The following is a 19,483-nucleotide window of genomic DNA, read 5'->3' as shown; positions in this document are numbered from 1 at the left end:
CATATGAAAAAAAGAAAGATCCAAGAGAAACTGAGGTGACTGGGTAGGAAATATAATATGAAATCTGGTTTTAATTTTTGCTTTAGATATTGTTTGCCTTCATGAATTGCAAACAGAAAATGTGCTATCAGTGGAAGAAGCTTGATTCAGCAAAACAATAACAAAAGGAAGAATTTTTGCCAGTCTCTCTTTCTCTCGTAACCACTTGAGTTCTTTCCCTCTGAGGAGAATTTTGCTTTGTGGAATCTTTCAGCCCTTCAAAGTAGATACTTGAAAAAAGTGCAAATCAAATCTCATTCCCTTCTATTGGAACGAGTGAAATATGTAACAAATTTAATGCACTGGGATATGTGCCTTTGCCCTTACCATGCATATATTATTTTTACAAGTTAATGACAATTTTCCTAAAACATTAAAGGCCACTTTAAATTGAAGAGTTTCCTTAGGACTGCTGCAGATAATGAAAAAGTTTCCTATTCAAATTTGCTTCACCCAATGATTACTAAACCATGCTTTTATTATATGCACATTCAAAATACACATACAGATAATTCTTTAGTATCCCAAAGGTTTTTTCAAGAGGCAACTGGACTTTCTGGTTTTTCTTTGAAGATGTTTTGCTTCTCATCTAAGAAGCTTCTTCAACTCTGACTGGATGGTGGGGAATGGAAAGATTTATATTCCTTGCAGTCATCTGGTCATTTGCATCCTTTTAGAGAGACGTAGAGGCCACTTGGAGGTTTGTCTGTGTCCTCGGGGTCACCTGAGTGGTACAAATGGGTGTGGAGCCTTCTTGGAACTGTTGAAAGGTCTGTATTGGAGATTGGAGATAAATCAGTGCAAGAACTGCCACTGCCAGGAGTGAGGGGGTGCGGGTGCAAGGACGGGTGGGCCGAGGCTTCCCTCCCTCCCCGCCGGAGGCTTGGGGCCGCGCAAGAAGCCCGCTCGGGCGGGAAGGGAGGGAAGCGTGCCCCCTCGCCCCAGCTATTCTCCCACTATTATTTCAATGGAGGCAATGGGCAGTGGGATGAGGCTTCCCTTCTTCCCCAGTGAAGGCTTGGAGCCATGCAAGAAGCCTGCTTAGATGGGGAGGGAAGGAAGTATGCCCCCTTGCCCCGGCGATTCTCCTGCTGCTTCTCGGACGGTGACAGGAACAGCAGGCTTAGGCTTTCCTTCCTCCCTAGCAGAGGCTTGGAGCCGCACAAGAAGCCCACTCAGGCGGGGAGGGAGGGAAGCGTGCCCCCTCGCCCCTTGCCCCAGCGATTCTCCCACTGCTGGTTCGCCGGCGGCAGAGGCTTGGGGCCGGTAAAAGTTTGGTGCAGGAGGCTTTTCAGGTCCAAAATAGGGCGTGGGGGGGCGCATGTGCGGGGGGGCACATGCGCAGGGATGTGCACATGCATGGGGAACATGGGAGGGGTCATGCGCATATGCGCAGGTGGGGTGTACATTGCATTATGGGTACCAGTATGCATGCACGCTGTTGCGTGCGCACACATACTTTTGATGCGCAATGCCAAAAAGGTTCGCCAACCCTGATCTAGGAGGATGGCTTTCCTATTTTTATTTCCTCTTTCATTGTTTTTATGCTTTGCCTTGAACACTTTGTGTGTGAGAAGATAGATATGAAAATAGTTAAATATATGATGGTCCCCCTTTTACTTGGATATATCAACAGCTGAATCTAGGACATCTTGCATGCAAAGTTAACAGTATAATGGTTATAGCTATATTTATGGAATAAGTTGTGCTGGGTCATATCTCTTAACTGAATATATATTTGGCTTAAAGAAGCTGAATATGACATGATAGAGATCTTTTACTCATAATAAAATGGGAATGGCAAGACTATTACTTGACTATTATTAAATCTTTTGCAAATAGGAAGAGTTATATACTACTGTACTATTGTATAGCTATACTACTGTAAAGCTAACCATTGGATTAATAAAATGAACTACAAGTTTGATAATTTTTGGTTTACCAGCTGATGTCTAAATTTTCTGAACTCATACAATAGAATCTCCTACATTTAATCTATGTTTATGTCTTAAGATGTCTAGAGATCAAGAAGTTGTGATCCTGTTGAATGCAGTTTTTAACCTGTACGATTTTTAACAAATTATTATTTTTGGCAGATTTTTTTTCAGCTGAAACTTTGTCATTCTTTATTATTTTAGGCATGTACTGGAATAGAAAATATTGATGAAGCTATCACCTTACTTGAACAAAATAACTGGGATTTAGTGGTAAGTATTTATTTTATTTTATGTGTTATTTATTTTTTGATGCTTAAAATCAGAGGGAAAATTGCTAGAATCCTAGCATGGGTAGCTGGAAGATTGAGGGTTCAAAGGATATACAAACTTAATATAGTGCTGTGTCAAATCTACCGGCCCATTTTCAAATCACGAAAGATTTGATGTTGTGATTAAAGTGTTGGACTAGGAGGAAGAGAAACCTGGTTCTAATTCATTAAGAGAATTTGGGGAAATCACTGTCCTCATCCTGACTTACCTCACAGGCTTTTAGATATGGGGAAAAATAAGAGGAAAGAATAGAACATAACCTGCCTTTTGCTCCTGCATGAAAGCCAGATTAAAATCCTAAATCAAGAAATATATGTTTAGAGTGCATACTACAAAAAACAATAGGCCTTTCACTTTTGGGAAAAAAATGTAATTTGGCGTTGCAAGAAGCAGTAACCAAAGTTTTCTTATTGGCCCAATTGATTGCAATGTTTTTCCATTGCATTTAATTTGGAATGATGTTACTCGTGATGTAGCTTTGTCCTTTTTCAGGGTCTTGGGGCAGGGATGGAAGTTTCTCCTTTTACATCTTTGTAAGGATTCCATTTAGTTTTGGACATCATTACTGCTTTTTGATTTTACTGGGCTGTTCATGGTGACAAAGCATCAGTTGTATTTCCTTACCTTTGATCAAGTATCATATGTCTCTGCGCTTTCATGTTTTTTTGAGGTGTGTATTGGAAGTGAAGTAATGGTAACAGTATACAAGAGTATGCTTTAGGAGGATACAACTTTTCTTTCCAAATTAGTGGAGAGACAAGGTATGCTATAGTGAAAAAAGAAATACTAACTTCCTCAAGGCCAGGGTTTTTTTTATTGCAATTTTATGGCTACCTACTGACAACATGTATCTCTAGTCAAATCTGATTTGGATTCCTTTCAGGGATCCATACTAAATGTAAATTTCCTGGATTTTTAAAGAACAGGGTCTGTTTCTCCTGAGGGACTTCAGTCCTAGGCAGATTTTTATTAAAATCAAATTTTTCAGATACACAATAAAGTATGACATATATCTGGCAAATGCATGAGTTTAGAAAAGTGAAACCATGTCTCCTAAGAAGTATTTAGAGTCTGAGGGGGACAGTAAGCTTGTGTTAGCATCTATTTGTAACTGTACTTCAATTTTCAACAAATCTTTGCCAAAATGTCTTGCCAAAAATTCTCAAATCTACATACTTGTGCCAATAAAGATAATGCATTTTCAGGGTCAAAGAAAGGTTAAATAAAGAAACAGAATGTGTATAATGTTTCATATTGTACAATGATAGGAAAGAATTTAGTGTCAACTGATCTGTATTAGGAGGTCAGATGTTCAGAGATACATTAAAAAGTTGGAAATTTATTGGAAATCTAGTTGTCTTTGTGTGCAGAAGAAAGTGATATAGTGTGACACATTGAAAAAAACGGCACTTTTCTGAGTTTTTCTGAGAGATATGGTTTGGTAATACAGGTTTCTTTCTTATATCCAAAAGATGAGGTAGAATTATCTTATGGTTTTACATTTTAAGAGTTAAAACATTAATAATCCTTAATGTAAAAAAAAGTGCTGCCAGTTTTTATTACTTTGTTACTAAGCTTCAGCAATGCAGGATTTTGGCATTATTGAGATTGCAGATTGTCTTGTTCTTTTCCCCCCCTTCAAATTAATTTTTTTATTTTTGCTATATAAAGAAAGAGCAACAGTTTCAATATCTATATAAACAGAATGTGCAGAAATGGACAGACTAATACTTGAAATTAAAGAGAAGGAAGACACGGAATATTTTGAAATATGGATTTGTTTTATCAATGGTTAACTAACAGAAACAGAAGTTAGAATGTTTAAAGGTATAAGAGAAGAACTAATTTTACTTTGAGAGAATTATGACATGTTTACTATTAATATGAATTAGTATTAACAATAAGTATGATGAGAAAACACTGTTATTATAGGACTACTATTAAGGAACATTATTACTATTATGATGATGTTGATTGCTCCAACTAATTGTAACCAGACAACACACTGTTTATATAGGTCTTGTTCTTATTTTGATAGCTAGAAGATACATTGATGTGGGCCAAGAAGCTGAACATATTTTAAATTCAGATACGAAATTCTGGATTATGGAGATTCTCTTTTGTATTCTTAGAAATATGCTATTGTAGCATACCATATTTTTCGGAGTATAAAATGCACCGGAATATATAAGACAGCTTAGTTTTTGGGGAGGAAATAGGAAAAAAAAATCTGCCTACCAGGTATTCATCTGGCTAGTGTCTTTAGTCTGGTCATCTTCAGCACATTAGTTTGCTGGTTTTTATCCCCTGCTTGGGGATAAAAAACAGCTTCTAAAGCACAACTGATCTTTGGAGACAGAAGCAATGAGAAAAGCAGGCAAACCACTGAGATCGCTGCAGTCACAGCGCTTCATTAGGGCTGGAAAAAATGTCACAGCTGAGAGTTGGAGGGATCAGGCAAAGCGCTTCACTCCTAGCGCCTTGGTAGGCTGAAAAAAAGCTTCGAAAAAGCTTTTTTTCAGAGTATAATTCAGAGTATAAGACACACCCAAATTTTCAGCCTCTTTTAGGAGAGAAAAAACTGTGTCTTACACTCCGAAAAATATGGTAAGTACAGATACCTTTGGTCACTAAGAGTCAAAAGTGACTTGATGGAACATAATCAACCAGTCAAATAACTGTAGACACCTTTTAAATATTCAGTATGCCACACTTCTTCATTATTAAAAGGATATAGCCTGTATTAAGGAAAGCAGCTACTGAAAGAGATAAGACTTTTTTTGTAGTGGGTTTTATACAGATTATGTGAGGCTGAAGAAGTGCAAAATTGTTGTAGATATTTTTTGTAAAAATAAAAAACCTACACAAGTTACTAGAGCTTACAGCTGTACCATTCCAGATCATGAAAGGGGGGATATGGCATTTTACTATTTTCAAAAATTATGGACTCTCGAGTCTTCATTTTTACAGTTAGAATAATCATGGATTTATGTATGTGTTGTGCAATCTCACCAAATGCAACTTCAGGGCTCCCTGTATCAGAATGTTTGGGTATGAAGGAGATGTTGAAACAATCCTTCAAATTTACTTATAGTTCTTAAGAGTCAAACTCTAGACATTTTCTATAAAATTCAGTTCCAAATTTTAATAATTCATCTGCTTGTTACTAGATGTTAATTCCAGAATCAGTTCTTTTTTGATCAAGAAGTAGTTTTCCTAGAAAGTATTCATTGTTGTATTTGTGTATTATTGTGCATCTATTTCATTGACCATATTTTCATGGAAAAAGCAAAGGACAAACCCGAAAAAGAGGGCAAATCTGAAAGAAGTTTGCACGGATAACAAAATTACATTTTTAGTTTTAGAACATTTAGAAAATTCAAAAGCAAAACCAAGAAAAATAAATGAATTAAATAAAGCTAAAGGAAAGCTTTTGGAAATAAATCACATATGGTCATTGTAATTATAAGAAATGAAAAGTGATAAACTAGATATCTCAGTGTGTGTTCTTCTGGGGAATATTAACGTGAATAACTTTCTAGGTAACATAAATTTTGATGTTCTTCATAAAATACTTATACTACAGATTTTTATGTGAAGTATAGACTATCTCATATATTTCCTGTATAAAATAGTTTATAGCTTTTAACTCAACTTACTTGTATAAATAGATTAGCAACGGCTTTGGAGATATTTATAGAATTTTATTGTTTTCCTCTTGGAAAATTCAAAAAGCAAATTTATAAATGTACGTTCTGTGTTCTTAATTGACATACAAGGAAAGTTGAATTCAAAAGCTGAATCTGTTTTGAACTATGCTATGCACCAATGGAAAAAAAAAACCAATTTCAAGCCAGAAAAATAAGCATATCTATATCTTTCCATTGATGTACACTACTGTTAATTGAGAATTACTGAGGCACTAAAACTGAAAAGTATTGAGGCACCAAAATAATCTTTGAAAGAAGTGATGGCTGTGCATTAGGATGGGGGGGTGGGGGTGGCGGTTTAGGCTAAATGCTTTAAAATGCTGCTCATCTGGCCTACTTTATAAAGACAGTTTTAGCTTGGGTTTTGTTTTTTACATCTGCAGTTGCTTGCCAAAAAAATGAACAAATAGGAACATTATATTAAAAAGTGAGGTGCTTGTAGAATTTTTGTAACCTAACTTATTCCCAATTTGCTATGAAATATTATGTTTGGTACGCATGAATTTGTAGATATAAAATTCAGTAATGCACAGTATCAATACAGAAGTAAGCCTTTGGTAAGGCTTGGTGACAAGTTATGAAAGTAATGTAAGTACCATATGCAACCTTATCTAAACAGTAGTTGAAATTTCATTACTGCAGTAATGAACTCTTTCTACTTCTATTATCCTTGCGCAGCTGCCAACAAGAAATGCAGAGTCATCAAGTGAGCGGCAAGGCTAATAAATGTCAATTTCTTTTTATGAAGAAGCTACTCTATTTCTTATAATAGAGAGTTCTTTGTACTCTTAGTCCAACAAAAGGCAGCACCTGAGAAGACAGAAGCGCTTGGCACTCTGACTAACATTTTTCCCCCTCTCGTTAAGCATTTCTTTTCACAAATTCATATTTTCAGGGTAGCAAGTTTAAACTTAAGGTGGGAGGCATTTTATATATTTATGCAAACTATAATTACATTGCTTTAAACAGTTAAAAGAGTAATTAAAATGTTGCCCTAAAGCAAAAACTATGCAAAGAGTACAGAATTTCAATGTTTTTAAAGCTGATTGATGCTTTGGGCTTTTGGAATATAGGAAATTTGTTTAAACTAAAAAAAAATAATATCAAAACTAAAAAAAATTCACCTGCAGCACTATAGTTTAATTTCTTTTACCCCCAAATGCCCACTGACAAGATTTAGCACAAAAAAATTCCTTTTGCTTTCAGTGATGCAGTGAAGTTTCAACAATTTATCCTCCCTTCTGAAATCTTAATAAAACCATGAAATAAATAATCATTATAGGATGGCATAAGTGGAAGTGCACATTGCCCATCTTAGTGTTATTTGGATTTTGCAGCAACATTTGGTAGTGGATTTAATATCAGAATAACACATGCCACTCCTCTTTTTTGGAGGGCTGGTAATTCTCAGAATTGTCATCTCTTAACCACATTCTATCTACCAGGCTGCTTCTGAGGAAGAGATTAGAAGTATTGCTGCTCCTATTGCCTTGATTAGAACCTCACCATGAACTTCCATTTACCTCCTACAACTATTTAACCAGTAGTCTCAACCTGATCATGAAATCTGTAAATAACTAAGCCAATGCTTCTTCTGTTCTATTCCTATCCTTTTCTATTAGAAGCAAATGGTTTAGAAAAACGCTGTTGTGATGCTTGGGAATTTGGGGAAGTTTAGAATCTTACAAGATTTTTATTAGGAAGAAACATGCATTCTCAAAATAGCTTTAATTTGCTTTCATTATGAGTAAGACCAATGCCATTAGGGTAATTTTTTTATGGTGAATGTGACTTCTTATTAGCAAGAGTTATGTTTTAAGATTAGATCTCAGGAAAACTGAGGTATCAGAGATAATAAATATGTTGTAGACTTTACTTTGTTGCTCTAGGCTACTGGGAATTATGAGGGGGAAATTGCTTTTTCTCATGTGTTAGGAAATGCAAATAAATATTAGTTCCCAAGGAGCATTAGAATTTTTAAAAACAGTGAATGATGAAACATGATTGCACATCTGAATGGATGAATAAGAAGCAATCAAGTACATATTGTTTAGTAATTAATATATTAATGTTTCAGTTCTTATTTTAAGATTCACTACTTGTATAAATTTGTGTGTTGCCTTCTACAAAATATATGGGGGTATGGTATGTAGTAAATATATTCCTTGACAGCTCAGATCAGACATTCTTTTAGTTAAATAGTTAAGGTTTACTCATATCTGACTAAATCAAATGGAATTTACTTTAGCAATAACTAGTTTCAAATTATTTCAGAGGGGTTATTTTGCAGTGTAAATGACTGAGTCTGAATTTAATTCATTATAAAAATTATATATTTCAATATATGATGTTTCCAATTCAAAATGTTCCTCAGCAGCTTCAGCGTATGAACAGATGTGATACACATTTTATAAATCTTTTTGAGTACATACATACATGTGCTGATATGCAAACACTCAACTGAAGTATTAAAAACCCTCCAACGAAGAAAGAAAATACTGATGTATGTGATATAAACTGGATTTAATTACAGTGTGAAATTCTGATCTATTAATATAGACTTTTCAAACCTGATATTTCTAAATGTATTGGGTAACAAACCCCGGAATCCTCATCCATCTCTGCCATTAGGCTATTTGTAGAAATGAAATGTACTGCCATGGCCAAAAAGGGAGGAATTAACAGCCTATCTTTAATTACCTGATGGAGCCATTTGAAAAGATTGTATATTCCTGTTTGGTCATAAAAAATGTATCTTAAATGTCTAAGAGCAAAAAAGAATCTCATGTTTTACAGCTGAATTTATTACATCTTAATGTTATTAATTTAGAATGCTTCTGTGCCCCACATTTTGTTGTATGGATGCAATCATTGTATTACTATTTCACTTGCTTTGCATAATGATCTCTCTTTAAAAACTATATTTAATGGCAGTTAAATATTAAGCTCTGCTCTAGGAAAGTTAATAGTAAACCAGAAAGAACGAAAGTTCTTTCTAAATGTATATTTTAGAAAGTGAGCAGATAGGAAGAATAGCATTGTATTGGATCTATCTGTTGTGGTCCGCCAGCAGCCTGCGGAGCTGGCAGCGGAGTCGACAGTGAGGAGGCTGAGGAAGAACATGGGCCAGGCCTGGAGGCTGGGGAAGGCCTGGATGAGGGCTCTGTGTCAGAGGCAGAGATGGGGCCAGGACCATCTGGGAGTGATGTGCGGACTCCGGAGCCTCCAGAGGCTGACAGTAGAGAGGCAGAGGAACAGGAGGAGCCTGTTCCTAGTGCACACGTGAAAAGAGCTGCCAGAAGGCAAGAGCAGCTAAAGCCAAAAGGACGACTCGGGAGTAGGGCCAAGAGATGATTGGCCCCTCCCATAAAGCTTAAAAGACCAGCAACGGCTCTTGGACTCTTTGTCGGAAAACAACGTTGATAGATTTGCTTTCTTGTCTTACTGCATTTATTTCTTGTCGGCGTCTTCTGCTTCTGAACTTTTGCCAAGAAAAGCCTTTGGCAGGTTGCCTAATTAGACCAAGGTTGGTAATAAGGCTGAAGAATTGTGTTATGAAGAATTTTTGATTTAGTTTGTACTGCGCTGAGAATGAGTTAATTCTCAGCTGTTCTAATAAAGTCTGTTTTCAAACTGATTGCGTCTGATAATACCTATTTGGGCCTGGTCACAACACTATTCTTACGTCAGTAAATATGTGTAGGAAATACATGGAAGGAAATAATTAAATCAGTTATCTTTGGATTTTCAGAATGCTCATAGTATGTCCAGAAATTAGAAATAGTAATACAGAAAGATTCCTGGGAGTTCAGAATAGTTCATATTTTTCTTTTTAATATTCCTTGCTACTTTAGAGTACAGAAGATTAGTGTTGTATTGTTATGAGACTGAATTACAGGGGTGTGTCTAAGGCTAACCTAAATGAATCTCTAGATACTGTATGGCAGGTTTTTGAAATTGAGATTCTTCAAATTTTAGCTTTACACAATCTTCTCTTTTGATTCTTTATAGATAATAGAAAATATTATTTTGGAATAATGGTGACCATGTTTCTCGCCCTAATTGTATTTGTTAGAATCAAAGTTATCTATTGCTATTTTTAAAAAGGGATGGGTGGGAATAACATCAGAGACTTCAGAGGAAAAAAGTAGGCCTGTGACTTCTTGCACATCTGTTTTCAGTTTTTAAATTAGCAATTGGTTTCTGCAAAACATTTGGAAAGACTCTTTGGAGGCACCCCCTCAAAAGGCAGTGCTCAATTTATTGCTTGGATTTTTATTCAATTTCTGCTAGAAATTCAAACCTGCCATTAATTCAACAATTTGCTGCTGGATTTTGATATCAGGATATTGGAAGGGTGTCATTCTAAAAAAAAAGACTGGGGCCCATGGATTACCTGGATCAGTACTCAATCACTTAAGTTTTTAATCCTTTTAGAGGCAATACATTTAATTTCATCTACTTGGGAAAAAAAAATTAAATGGGGCAAATAGTAATGAATTGGCATATTTTTTCTTATTTATGGTAAACCTTCCTTTCCTACTACCCACTTCTCTAAAGTATGGTTGGTCCTTGACTTAAGACCACAGTTGAGCCCAAAATTTCTGTTCTTAAGTGAATCAATGAGTTGATAAGTTAGTAACCTGGTGGTTAAGTGAATTTGGATTCCCCATAGACTTTGCATGTCAGAAGGTCGCAAAAGTGGATCACATGACCCTGGGACCCAGCAACGATTATAAGTATGAACTAGTTGCCAAGCATCTGAATTTTGATCACATGATCATGAGGATGCTGCAAAGGTGATAATTGTAAAAAACGGTCATAAGTCACTTTTTCCAGTGCCATTGTAACTTTGAACGGTCCCTAAATGAACTGTTGTAAATTGAAGACTATCTGTACCTCTATAAAATATATCTAAACAGTCTTTACCCAGTCAATTAATGAGTTTCAGTAGAGAGTATTACTTGGAGTTCCCTATTTAATCTTGTACTCTGACCATGGTGTCACATTTCTTTTCATTTATTATATTATAATTGATAGAATAGGGACTTTGTGATTTAACGTGTTTGAATAAGTGTGACTCATGTTAGTATTCATTAATTTACTTATTAGTAAAATTTATAAGACCGTCAATCCCATGAAGGCTGGGCAGTAAATACCACAGTTACTCTGTGGTAAGATGGGCGGCCAATAAATTTGATAAATAAAATAAAAATAAAATAAAAATAAGCAACATTAAACAAATCAAGGCACAAAATAGCAAAAAAAAAATAAATTGTTGCATGTCCATAAAAGAAGAAAACTTTCAAATTAACATGCAGAATCCTATAAAAGGCTTACCTCCTATCCAAGCCCAAGGCTTGGTGGAGAAGCCATAGTTTTCAAGACCTCTTTAAAAGCATTTAAGATAGGGGCCATACAAGCTCTGATGATCCCAGCTGAGTTGCCTGCTAATCAGGCAACGCAGCTGGGATCGCCAGAGCCATGTAAAAGGAAAACAGTTTTCCCCCTCCAGCTTGCTTACCTTAGCTGCTAGTCGCAGCGCTTGCCTTGCTTCGCTTGCCTGAATCCATTCCATCAGCAAGCCACTCCCTGCCTGCAATCAAGCAGGCAGGGAGTTGTGGACTTCAACTCCCAGAATTCCTCAGCCAGCAAAACAAAGCTGGCTGAGGAATTCTGGGAGTTGAAGTCTACAAGTCTTAAAGTTGCCAAGGTTGGAGACCCTTGTTCTATTGGGTAAGTTTTTTTCCCCTTTGGGAGCTTTTAAAAAAATAGTTAATTGGGGTTTTTTTTAGTTGTTCTTTTTTTTAGACCTAGCCATTTAAAGTTTAGGAAGTTTTAAATTTAGTTTTCATATAAAAATAAAAATAAAATAAAATAATATTTGGGCAGCTTTCTGAGATTTAGTGTGTTTCTGTAGTGTTTCACTCTAACTACACAAACACACAAAATCTCACAAAGCTGTATGTGGAATTTTGTGTGTGTAAAGTGTGAAAGTTGTTTTTTGGGCTTTTTGTGGCTGTGTGAGGTTCCTGCTTGTTTCAGGGCCCATTTTGGGTCTAGCACAGCTGCTTTTACATTGTGGGTGAGCCAGTTGATGTTTTTTAATTTTTATTTGGTGTGCGTTGGAAGAGGGGTAGTTTTATACAGCGAGTATAGCCCAAACCCTATATTTTAACAGGAAAAGTCGGGGGTCGTCTTATACGCCCAGTCGTCTTATACGCCGGAAAATACGGTATTTGAAGAGTTCCTCATTTCTTTTAAAACCAGCTTTCTCATCTCCAATTTGACCATTTTTAACTTCACTTCTGCTGTCTTTAGGGACATATCCATATGTCAGCAGGCAATGTTCCATTACCTTGGATACTAAGCATGACCAGGTTGATTAACACTTGGTGGGATTCTTCCTAGGAAGACCAGAGTTGTAGACTTCACTGAGAGATTGGAAAACATTCCAGCATGACAGTGACAATCCACATCCATATTGTAGTCACAAAACTAAACAGTTATCATTATTGTCTAGAAATTAAATGCTGTATGCTTCCTTTTCAGGCAGCCATCAATGGAGTTATACCACAGGAAAATGGCATTTTAGAAAGGTAAGTGGTATTTTTATACTTATATCATTATCCTAAAAGCATTATGAAATAACTGCTGTTTTCTGCAATTGAGCTTTAAAATACGTTTTAATAATCTAAATATGAAGCTTTTATTTAAACACTATAAGGAAAATACTGTCTAAATTAATTTGTCAATGCTTAAGTTTTGATTAGTCTTAGAAATCCACCTACTTGTAGATGCTCAGTAGAAGTAAGCTCTTAACTTTTTCCAATGAAATTATAATAATTAAGGAACACATTTCCCAAAACCTAGATTAAAACCAGTTAGGTTGAATATAAGACAAATGTTCTTAGTGATGGACCAAGAAATCTAGCTCTCTTCTTCACTTAACGTTCAGTTGGTGCCTTTAACTGTAATCAGTAATGGCTTACACAACAGCCCAGTCTTCTTTCTCTAAGAAGAAGCATTATTTATATCAGCATTATTTATATCACAGCCTATGGACTGTGAAATTTGGAGATCCAAAATCTCTTCCAAGGAATTCCTTATTGTTATTCCTGCTTTTTGATACTGGAGAGGTAACATCTTTGCTAAGAGGGAGTTGTGAAATCAGACTTCTCTGAGATTGAAATCTGACCTTTTCTTCAGAAGGGTGATTTATATTACTGTTCCTGAAATGTCATAATTTGTAAGAAACTACAGCTGGCAATCTATGCTTGAAGAAGCAATTTTGGACATTATGAGATTGTTTAGTCTCAACTATAGTAGTGTATAAGCAATAGATAATGTTTATTGTGACTCAGTGAAATTTCCCATTTCTAGCACTTTAGCTATCAAGCTTCACTACTTTAGCACTACTTTAGCACTAATTGACTGCATCCACCCCCCCAAAAAAAACTGCTGACATTCACTAAAAACAATAAAAATAAAATTTGTCCAGGTTTTATTAGGACAATATGTAAACTGAAAAAATATTGTCCGTGTGCTAAATGCAAAAGAGTTCTATGTGGAGAAAGAGAATTGTGCTTGCAAAGTCAGGCTACTTGTGTTGTGTTCCTGAATTGCAGATGTACGGGGGACGCACAAACAGACAGAACCAAAAACAGAGGGATCAGTGTGGTTTGGGAATATGAGGACTGATCCCTTTCCTCTTCTGCTTAGTTTTGAAAGCTAACTGCATTGACCATCTGGCCGGAAAGGTCTTCACAAGCAGTAGTCTTCTTGCTTCCCACTCCAGCACAGAAAAATCTCTGAATTGGGGCCAATATATTTTTGCATGGAAATGTATACACCTAAACACAGCGTGCCCATTGTTCATCTTAACTCTGAAACTGCCCATGGCTTTGGAGCTGAGAATTACCCTTTGTTCTTTCTGATTAGCAAGAAAGAAAAGGGGGTTTTGTGTAAAAAAAAGAATCACAGTGTTCTATTTTTTTGTTTGTTTCCCCTTTACTCAAACATAATTTGTAATGCAGAATGATGCAAATTATTGTAGCCGATGGTTAAGCTGACAAACGCTCTGATATTAAAGCTGCACAGATTTGTCAGCAACAGTTTGCTGTCATAGTTCAGTTTAACAGTGAGTGAGTCGTTGTTTGCAAGTGTTTGCCTATCAATTGCACTGAATGGATCTGAAAAACCAGAAGCTCAATATAAGCTTCCTATTTTGAAAAACAGATAGGAGAGGACACATTTAAAATTTGCTAGTACACTTACCAGTATTAATATATCAAGGATTTTAAATTCATATCTCATAGTTCTGTAACAATTAGAATAGGACCCGGGTACCTTCGAGACCGTCTTCTGCCACCAATAGCCTCCCACCGGCCAGTCCGCTCCCACAGAGAGGGTCTCCTCAGGGTGCCATTGGCCAAGTTATGTCGGCTGGCGACACCCAGGGGGAGGGCCTTCTCTGTGGGAGCCCCAGCCCTGTGGAATGAACTGCCCCCGGAAATACGTAAGATCTCCGACCTCCGGGTGTTTTGCTGCGCATTGAAGACCCTGTTGTTCCGCCAGGCCGGTTATCAACATAATAATTTTAAATTGGGGTATTTTAAATTTCTGGGGTTTTAATTGAGCCAAATCTATTTAATCATTTTAAATTTTAATTGTTGTTTTGTCTTGTGTTTTTAAATAGGCTGTACACTGCCCTGAGTCCTTCGGGAGAAGGGCGGTATAGAAATAAAATTATTATTATTATTATTATTATTTATTATTATTATTATTATTATTATTATTATTATTATTTATTTGGGTTCTTGTGGGGAAAATAGGAGAAAGAAGGTCGTTGGATATGTTTGCTGGCTTGAGTTATTTGTAAAAAACAGTAAAGGGGTATAAATAAAATTTATTCAATTTGCATGGCCATGCATCTCAACAAATGACTGTGGGCATTAAACAGTCTTAAAATAAATTGAAAACAATTTCCATCACAAATACAAAAATTATAATGCATAGCAACTGAGCAAGATATTACAAGGCAGATACTAGCATAGCCAGAAGTCAGAACCCTTCACACACTCGAGGCTGGGCATCAAACCAGATCTTTAGGTTCTTACAAAAGGCCAGCAGAGTCTAGGCTATTCTCATTTCTGGTGAGAGAATGTAATTAACAGGAATTATGGCAGAAAAGGCATGCGTCCTGGGCCCCAGCACTGGCACTTTTGGCTAATAGACTCAGATCATGCCCATCCTACTGGATTGGATTCGTTGGGGAGAAACAAGAGGAGAAAGATAGTCCTTCAATTAACCTAGTCCCAAACCAGGAAGAGCTTTAAAGGTGACAACCAGTACTTTGAATTGCACCTGGAAACACATGGAGAGCTAGTATATCTCATGAAATAGTGGTGTTATGTATGCCAAGTAGCCAGGACTATTTGCTACCTGGGCAGCTGTACTCTGCACCAACTGCACCCTATTTAGAGTCCATTGCAGTAGTCCAAACAGAAGGCCACAAAGGCGTGAGCAGTAATGAGCAGGGACTTATTCAGTGGTTGGATTCAGCCAGTTCGCACCACTTCGGAAGAACCGGTTGTTAACTTTCTGAGCAGTTTGGCAAACTGGTTGTTGGAAGAAATCATTAGGGCAGAGAACCGGTTGTTAAAATATTTGAATCCCACCACTGGACTTATTCAATCATACACCTTTTTTAAAAAAAACTTCCCAGCCCAAAATGTTTATGTAAAAGGTAGACAGATCTGCGTGCCCTTCAGCCAAATAACTTCAAAAGCTGAAGAGAATAGGATCATATATGGTTTATGAAGCAAAATAAAGACTGAGTTTGAAAACGGACTGGATCGGGCGGAAAAAAAAAACCTTCAGGAGATCCTGCTGGGAGAGGGAGTGGGCAGCAGCTCAGAATGCTGTTGATTTTTCCATTCTGTACTCCCTTCCTTTCTCCTTTCTGATCACATGATCCAGAGGAAGTATGGGCAGCCTTCCCATACATAATAACAAGCAATGTATGGCCATTGTTGGTAAAGGATTGGAAGCAATTCCAGAAGCTATGTTTTTCATGGTTTCCTTGCCTCGTAGGACACTGCTGATAATCTTTTTTTGTTTTTTACAATTTAGAAATAGGAAGAAAAATATTTAAATATCTTTTCCGAATTACAAATATAATCTCCTTGTGACCTATGAAAAATTTGTTCAGATATAAATAATAATAATGCCCAATTGGGTGTCTTCCTCCTGCCTGCCTGCCTGCCTTCCTTGTTTCCAAGGGAAAGGGATTTGCAAGTAGAACTTATGTGTGTATGTGGCCATGAGGGTAGTTTTTTCTCATTTAGAGAGAGACCAGCTGGCATTGCCATGACACATCATATGAGAGCATTGCAGAACAAAGGGAAGGAGAGAGTCTCTAATAGATAATTGGACTTAAGCCAAGAATGTGCAATGTTTCTTAAGCACTTGAGCACACATACCACAGTATTTCCTAACCCTAACCAAAACTCCCTGGACAAAAAGAGTGGACAGGGACAGGACAAAGCTACCTAAAAATATAATAATATTAAATACAATCAGTGCAATTAATTTTCCCCCTTATATTGCATGAAAATTAGTAAGTTTTGAAGAGGTTCTGGAGTTTGAGGGGCTGCAAATTGTATATCCCTGTTCAAAGCCATGTAGGCTTTACAAAATTAAAAATTATTTGAAAAACTAGGAACCCAAAGTAGCCTTTAGTGGATGGGATGTGTTTTGTATTATCAGTGTTCACTGTTAGTCATATTCTATAAGTACTTTTTAGATATGTCTATATGGAAAAGAAGAGGAAGAAATATATTTTATTTGTGTACTTGCAAATCGGATCAAAATGAAACTGCATGTCCTATCAGATGTTTTACGTATTTGTTAATAAACAAATCTGAATAGTGAATTACTAAAGCCAGTTACTGTGATATATACCACCATTTTGCAGTATTTGTATTTTTTTAATAGCCAGGTTGATACTACATTGCTTTCAAATACAAAGGCAAATTTGAAACTCAGCGTTTTCAGTTTAGCATCTATTTCATTTTATAATTATAATTGTGTTTTTGAAAAGCATCTAAGCTAAAAAAGATAGGCTAAGTCCTGACAACTGTTAAGATTATTGCAGGTTAGGATGTTAGCAGAATTAATTGGAGGTCTATTTAGTTATGGCAAATAATTCTGAGAATCAAAAGACTTTTGTTCAGGAACAAAATGCTCACCACCTGTGGCTGCATTTCTGTACTGTTCATGGAAGTAACGTCAAATAATGTTCATAAAGTGAAACAGTTGATTGAAGAACTTGCCTATCTTAAGAACTACCCAAATTTATTTAACAGGTTCTTCAAACAAAGCAAAATAACCAAGTCGTCTTTGCAGAAAAATTTGGGAAAGATATTAAGGCATGGCAAATATCAGAATAAAATTCATATAAGTTACAATACCATTTCATTTGTATGAGATATCACTGAGATGATATAAAATGTGGCACCCAAGCAAAATGGAACTTGATATTAAAAATTAATGTTAACTATTATCAGGCCTCAGTCAATCAGTCAGTGATAGATATTCATATCAAACAATGGAAACTAGCCCAAAACAAAGATAAGGCAAGTAGGAAACATAGGTTTATCTTTAACTGTAACATGATTGTAAATGGAATCTGTTTCATTCTTAGACTGATCATTTGCCCAGATGAATAGGGATATTCAACTGCTCCATGTTTTGTCTTTGGCCAGCTCCCGAGTGTTTAGTGTTTACCCATGGTTTATATATTTTTTTCATATATTATTTATGTGGCAAGAAGTCTTGCTTTAGAAATTCTTAGTGGTTGCAGATTACATCCTCATTATTATTGCCACTTTGTTTTCTGGTATTTCACAAGTTCGCTTATTTTCACAACCTTTTATAAGGCAGTTCTTTTACCTTCTACATAAGGACATCATATTGTGTCTATACAGGCCTTCTGCTGATAGATTCTTGTCCATGGGCTGGTTCAGGATACTTTTGTGTAGACTTAAGTATCATATTCTGCTGACACTTAATACACTAAAGTACAATCCTCTCTAGTCCGGTGACTTTTTCAAATATAGTCATTTTCAGTTTTCAGCATTTTGTCAACATCTTTGTAACTACCTCAGACAGTTCTACTAATTCCTCATGCATATTCTAAGTGGCTTGTACAAATCCAAGCCCTTTGCCATGGCTAGTAGACACAATTTACATTAATACATGTAAGCATATGAGTGTGCATAAATTTGGAAAATTGTCCTTATTTGACACCAAGCTGATATGTTTTTCAGTGAATATAGTGGAGAATCTTTACAAAGGCCTACCTATGGTCCCGCTAGTCATCCTTCGCCATCGTCTTCAGCATCTTCCTCCTCTTCTGCATTTCGTCCCGTAGTGCCATCCAGACAAATAGTGGAAAGACAACCACGAATGCTTGACTTCAGAGTGGAATACAGAGATCGAAATGTGGATGTGGTGCTCGAAGACAGTTCTACAGTTGGTAAGAAACTATTGAGGGGGAAAAAAAAGACAAGACCAACTAAGTACTGAATTTAATTATAATACAAAATATGTGTAAGAGCTGAAATTGGCAGAGCTCTAGTAAGCCCAGGCATAACTGATTTGTAAACACACAACAGGTTCATTACAATCTCAAACTTGCGAAAAGCAGGGCCAAAAGTCCATTGACTTGAAAGGGCAGGAGGAAAAGTTTTACAATTTCACCCTGAGGGTGATTTCTATGTGTTCTGTAGTACCCAGGTGTTTGTACACATTACTCATTTCTTTTCTGCAAGGAAGCAATTTATCTAGCTTTCTGTTGGTGGTGGGGATGGTTTTTATGCTTTTTTTAAAAGAATTGTTTATAGTGTTTTATTACTGTCTGTGAACTGATCAGGGTTATGTTAAAAAGATGGACAGTTATATAATTTTTAAAAAATAAATGAATAGCTCTAAAACTTTTTCTATTTGTTATCTAATTTCTGAAAGAGTAGAGATTTATTCAGCCAAACGTGACCTGAAGTGTGACTTGTTTCATTGAAGGGGAGGGGAGGGAAGAGATATATAAAAGCAGTACTTGTAAACTTAATGTTAGTGTTAGTCTTGGGAAACAAATATGAAGACACGTTTGAGTTCTTTAAGCATTTGAATTAATAATTGTATGATGGGCCAAAATAATGATAAAAGATACAAGAACCCATGTTAATGCAGTGTATAATATCTCTGTTATACCAGGTTAGAATCACAGAGCATGTATGCTTTTAAATTCAGTTTAAAGATTACAAAATGTTGTGCTTGAAGGGGTGCCAGAATTAAGAGAAATATCACCATGACAGAAGGAAAAGGGAATTCTGCCCTCATTATAAAGTCATCATGGAGTCATTGATTTACAAAATGTAGTGATTTCTATTATGCTGTAAACTGTAC

At 36.2% G+C, this 19,483-nt stretch overlaps 1 protein-coding gene across 1 annotated transcript in view; it reads left to right on the top strand.

Moving 5' to 3' along the window:
• Positions 1-19,483, top strand: part of FAF1 (Fas associated factor 1) — a 192,312-nt gene that overhangs the window by 13,874 nt on the left and 158,955 nt on the right. Inside the window, exons 2-4 of the mRNA XM_060689911.2 lie at positions 2,178-2,246; positions 12,569-12,615; positions 18,349-18,557. Of these exons, the coding sequence (XP_060545894.1) occupies positions 2,178-2,246; positions 12,569-12,615; positions 18,349-18,557 (325 nt within the window). The remainder of the gene's footprint in view (positions 1-2,177; positions 2,247-12,568; positions 12,616-18,348; positions 18,558-19,483) is intronic.

This window comes from Pantherophis guttatus, chromosome 3, assembly GCF_059756535.1.
Source record: "Pantherophis guttatus breed Tessera chromosome 3, ASM5975653v1, whole genome shotgun sequence".
In the NCBI taxonomy this organism is placed as follows: Eukaryota; Metazoa; Chordata; class Lepidosauria; order Squamata; family Colubridae; genus Pantherophis; species Pantherophis guttatus.
This window is presented reverse-complemented; position numbering and strand designations above follow the sequence as displayed.